At 47.7% G+C, this 5,756-nt stretch overlaps 1 protein-coding gene across 1 annotated transcript; it reads left to right on the top strand.

Moving 5' to 3' along the window:
• The first annotated feature begins 3,046 nt into the window (after positions 1–3,046).
• On the top strand, positions 3,047–3,343 carry LOC102984858 (mitochondrial import inner membrane translocase subunit Tim8 A-like). Its single transcript, XM_055085769.1, has one exon. It carries the CDS (start codon positions 3,047–3,049, stop codon positions 3,341–3,343), a length of 297 nt encoding a protein of 98 aa, XP_054941744.1.
• Positions 3,344–5,756: the final 2,413 nt, after the last annotated feature.

Raw genomic sequence — 5,756 nt, 5'->3', positions numbered from 1 at the left:
GAACTTTCCCAGGAATCCCTAAAGGACGGAGCCTATAGGAACCAGAAGGTGGGTGTGACCAGCTGAATAATAACCCCCAAACGCTCACATTCTAATCCCGTAACCTGTGAATGTGACCTTATATGGCAAAGTCTTTGCAGATGTGATTAAACATCTCAAGATGTTTAATACATTACCCTGGATTATCCAGATGGACCCTACATCCAATGACAGAGTCCTTCTAAGAGACAGAAGAGGAGAGACACAGACACAGAGGAGAAGCCCCGTGACCACAGAGGCAGAGATAGGAGGGAGGCGGCCACGAGCCCAGGGACGCCTGGAGCCCCCAGAAGCTGGAAGAGGCGGGAAGGACCCTCCCCGGGAGCCTCTGGAGGGAGCGCGGCCCTGGGACACCTTGACCTCAGACGTCTGGTCTCCAGGACTGGGGGAGGATGGATGCCTGTGGTGTTAAGCCCCCAGTTTGTGGTCATATATCACAGCAGCTCCAGGACAATAACACTGAATGATTTTGAAGTCTCCTCTCCAGCTGAAACTTCACATCAATGCATTTACGTGTCTTTCTCACTTTGTGTTTGTCCACTGAGGCTGCCGAGAACAGCATATGCCACAGACGGGGCGGCTTAAACCACACTCTTATCTCCCACAGTCCTGGAGGCTGGGAGTCTGAGGTCGCGGCGTGGGCACACTAGTTCCCGGTGAGGCCCTCTTCCTGGCTTGCAGGCGGCCACCTTCTCTATGTGTCCTCACACGATGAAGAGAGAGCTGTGATCTCTTCCTCTTCTTATAAGGATGCTGATTCCATCGTGGGGTCCCCACCCTCGTGACCTCATCAAAACCCAGCCACCTCCCAAAGGCTCTACCTCCTAACATCATGTCACTGACCGTCAGGGCTTCTACATACGGAGGACACACATTCCGTTCACAGCATCTCGTGTACGTTGGACTCTTTGGATGGGAAAACATGAACGTAACCAATTTAACAGGCTCTGGAGGTAGTTTTTACTGGAGAGCCCTTGAGATGTATCTGTGCCCACCAGTGTCCCCAGGGTGCATGGGAGGAGGCTGTACACAGAGCTCTCTGATGTGGGCATCGTGGGTGCCAAGCATAGCTTTTTAGGGTGATACCTTAATTGTCACTCATGGTCTGCCAATTACATGAAGGTGACGCCTATGAACCCCAGTCTCCCACCAGGACACCAAGCCCACCAGGCGCAAGTTACCTGAACTTAGGTACAAGGTCACAAGGAAAGAAGCAATCGCCAGAGGACAGGCATGGCCAGTGCAAACATGAACCCACAGGGGTCTGGTCTTACAGCCTTAGGGCTGTACCCTGAGAGTTCACCACATGATGACAATCCTGGTGGCGTGGCTCCCACCCCCTTCAAATAAAAAGAATAATGTTAAATTATGATCAACGTACTATTCTGTGTCCTTAATTCTCAGGCACTCTCTTTATCTTAATATTACTGAAATCAAAACCTCTTTCCAAAAGACATGGACATGTGATCCATGGTGGATTTCTTTTTCCAATAAGTCCTTTCCTTTCGAATCACTAGTTTATTTTATAGCTCATGTCATCATTAGATTGAGAAAATATGGTGCGTGTTCCAAGGAATGAAGGTGAATATGTTAAAACATTCTTTGCATTTATGGATTGAATATGTGTATCCTCCTAAAATTTATATATTGAAACCCCATCCTCCAAGGTGATGGTGTCAGGAGGTGGGGCCTTTGGGAGGTGACGAGGTCATGAGGGTGGAGCCCCCATGGATGGGATTAGTGTCCTTATAAAAGAGACCCCAGAGAGCTCCCTCGCCCCTCCCATCAGGTGAGGACACAGAGAGAAGACGTCCATCTATGAACCAGGAAGACAGTCCTCATCAGACATTAAGTCTGCCCTTGGTAGGACCTTGGACGTCCAGCCTCCAGCACCATGAGAAATAAATATCTGTGGTTTAAACCCCCCAGTCTCTGATATTTTTTTTTGTGATAGCAGCCCAAACAAATTAAGACACTCACCAAAAGGATTTTCTGCTTAACATTTAAGTAACTGGGGGAAAAAAAAAATCACATCAACTAATTGCATACAAATGAGCATTCTGTTTAAACAAAGTGTTACCCACTCACCAATTCCTGCTGACTTCTGTAAACACTTCTCCCTAATGCTACATCGTCTCTACTTAAAGCCAATTTAAATTAATTTCATTTCTTAAATTTCCTAGAGAGCTGACAGCAGGGTTTGGGTTTATAGGAAGAGCATGAGGTGAAGTTAGAAATCTTTGGCATATGACAAACTTGATCAAGTTCTCGGGGTCCACTCAGAAGGGACACAGCAGAAGAACATGTTTAACTTTGATTTTTCACTTGCCTTAGCCAAGGAAAATAATGTTAAAAGAGGGGAAAAGAGATGCTATGAATAACTATTACACACATACACACACACACACATACACACGCATTGCATGAACACAGAACACCTACAATTGCCAGACAGAACAGCTGGAAGATAGATGTGCAACTTTGGTAATTAATTTGGTAATTAATACAATGGCTTATTTTAGAACAATCAGTCTGAGGACCGTCGGAAAACTTATTAAAAGTGGATTTTTCCATGAGTCTCTCTATATGTTTAAAGCACACCTCGTGAAGTAACTGCCATGTTGTTCTGAGCTGTAGGTAAGCAAGTCATTTGTTGAAAGGAAATTTCTGGTTCCACTAGAGAGTTCTAGGTTAGAGGTTTTTGCTGAGGCTTTTAAGTGCTAACTCTCATAAAAAGTCCTTCCAATCTGGGCAGTTTTCTCACCGTTGCCATCTCTCTGTTTCTAACTGTGAGTTTCTCTGGGAAGAAATACCACTTGGAGCTCAGCGCCGCCAACCCAATTCTCCTCCTGGATTGGGCATGTAGAATAGCTCCTCAGTTTGATCTGTCCTTGAAATACTCCACTTTTGTCTTGGGCAAGAAGCAGAAACAAAGACTTTATGAAATTAAAAACTGAATAGAACTGCTAGAGGCGACGTGAAGGTAGGCGAGTTGGGCCGCGCTGGGATGGATCCCTCCTCATCTTCCTCCGCAGCAGGTTTGGGCTCGGTTGACCGGCAGCTGCAGCATTTCATGGAGGTAGAGACTCAGAAGCAGCGCTTCCAGCAGCTGGTTCGCCAGATGACGGAACTTTGTTGGGAAAAGTGCGCAAAGGACAAGCCTGGGCCAAAGTTGGACGGTCCGGCTGAGGCCTGTTTTGTGAACTGCATTGAGCGCTTCAGTGACACGAGCCAATTCATCTTGAATCGACTGGAACAGACCCAGAAATCCAAGCCAGTCTTCTCAGAAAGCCTCTCTGACTGACCTCAGCATTACCTCTTTGGAAAAGGTGGGTAGTTCAAGAAATGAAGAGCTGTTGATGGGACAGTTGAAGAAAAGGCTATGGGGGCATCAGCTCCCACCTTTGTCACTCTTGGGATATCCTGTCATCTGAGAATGAACAAAGACCAGTTTTTGTGTGTGGGTGGGTTTGAGGGTCAAATGTGTTTGGGGTTGTGTTTTTTAATGCTAATCATGGGAAAACAATTGACAGATGAATGGAAAACTCTACTAGATGTGTATTGCTGTATGTGGGATGATGCTTTTCTCATGGTCCCAGTAACTGCTTCCTATAATTTTTTTTTTTTTTTTTGCGGTACGTGGACCTCTCACTGCTGTGGCCTCTCCCGTTGCGGAGCACAGGCTCCGGACGCGCAGGCTCAGCGGCCGTGGCTCACGGGCCCAGCCGCTCCGCGGCATGTGGGATCTTCCCGGACCGGGGCACGAACCCGCGTCCCCTGCATCGGCAGGCGGACTCTCAACCACTGCGCCACCAGGGAAGCCCATTCCTATAATTTTAATAGTGGAACTGCTCTATAATTTGATAGTGGGACCACATAGGTAATAATCTGTTATTTGTGTGGATTCCTTTCAGATTTCTGGAGAGATCGACATACATCTTTGTGTCTCTCAGAAAGGGCACCAGTGGGGGAAAGAGTAATTTGGTACTTGACTGTAGGCCTCCTTATCTGGTGTTTGATTATCAGTACTGGAAAAAAGATGTATGGAGTATTCATACAGTACATTTCACCTTTCTAGATTATCTCCCTCCTTTATACTGTGATTCACTTAAATATCTATATAAAGTACAGTCTCGAGCTAGTACAGGTAGCCTGAGAGTCTAGAGGCCTTTAGTTCAAGGAATCTAGCCAGCGAACATAATTCTCATACTAAACTGCCACAAGGAAGAAGTTAACTTACCCTGTGTATCAGGGCCCCCCAAAATTTAAAGATGTCCCTAAATGAAAAAATACGTTATAAAGGTTGAGGCCAGTCAAAAACTAACAGCAGTTTCAGATAGAGGAGCATGCCTAATGTAAATCAGCATAGTTTCCGTTTACTGTGTTCTTTTAATCACTGAAATAAAAGCTTCTACAAGAAAAACAAACAAACACGCTAGAGGCACTGAAAGAGGGTGGAGGTAAAGCAAGCATCCCCCTGAAAACCGTGCAGCCACTGCCTCCTTCGTCCACGTCCATCTGCTTGGTTCCTTGTCCTTGATCCAAGATAATTGTTCAAAACAGGAAGCTCAACCAGAAAGACTGAGCTGGTCCTGTGAGCATTTCCAGGAGGACACGGGCCCACCGTCTCTTGGGAGAGGGGTCTGAACAAGCCTGCGATAGGGCAGAGTCACCCCAGCGGTCAGGATGGGTACTCCCACATTCTCTTCTTGAGAGTTAGCAGGTGACACACAGCCTGCCATCTCACATATATCATTTGGTTTATTTTCCCCCAATGCATGCCCTTCACACTGGGCCCTTCTCGGGTCCCCCCAGAGGGTCTCTTTACATAGCTCTCCACTGTTCATCCCCTTTAGAATCAGCTCCCAGGTCTCCCGTGGAGGTGGTCTGGCACAGAGCTCTCTCCCCTCCCCTTATCCCGCATCACACCATCCGGCTGGCCCCAGTCCCAGCTCCCCTTCCTGGGCCCCATGGACACCCCCAGAAGAAGTGACGGATAGGCAACCCAAGTGGTTTCCCCAGAGCAACCTCAATTCCAGCACCCCCGCCGGTCCCACGCGAGGGCTCAGCTTAGCTGTCACGCCTGTCTCAGAAAACGCACGCTGTTCCCACACAACTTCCCTTCTGCTCTCCCTCTGACGTGGGTGTGCATGTCAGCCTGACCACTGCCGAGTCCATGAGAGCGACCACTCCCGGTTGCTCAGGCACCCAGCACGGACTCGGGCTGCTGCAGCCGGAGCTTGGAGACCTTCCCCAGGGCTGCTGCAGCTCCCCGCTCTGGGGTCCTCCCTGCTCCACTTGACCTCAGACTCACTGGGAACCCTGCACGGACTGTGGGCCTGGAGGAAGCAGCTGCCCACGAGGCCAGAGAGAAAGGGGCAAGTTGTGCCTCCGACTCATGACCCCTGCACTGCCATGCCCATCAGCTGCTGTGATTTCACTTCCAGGAGAAAGGGAAGGGAGGGAGAAATCGATGGATGGGTAGGTAGATAGATAGAGAGCAGATAAATAGGTAGATACATAGATAAATGATAGAATAGATAGATAGGTAGGTAGATGAATAAATGGATGGATGGATAGTTAGATAGATGGTAGATATAATGGATGGGTAGATAGATTATAGAATAGATAGACATAGATAGATAAGTAGACACAGAGAGAGAACAGAGAGAAAAAAAGAAAGAAAGAAAGAAAGGAAAGAAAGAAAGAGAGAGAAA

This window comes from Physeter macrocephalus, chromosome 7 (assembly GCF_002837175.3).
Source record: "Physeter macrocephalus isolate SW-GA chromosome 7, ASM283717v5, whole genome shotgun sequence".
NCBI lineage: Eukaryota > Metazoa > Chordata > Mammalia > Artiodactyla > Physeteridae > Physeter > Physeter macrocephalus.
This window is presented reverse-complemented; position numbering and strand designations above follow the sequence as displayed.

Bases quoted from the DNA above. Each gene is read 5' to 3' on its own strand.
- LOC102984858 (XM_055085769.1), top strand. From the start codon at position 3,047: ATGGATCCCTCCTCATCTTCCTCCGCAGCAGGTTTGGGCTCGGTTGAC.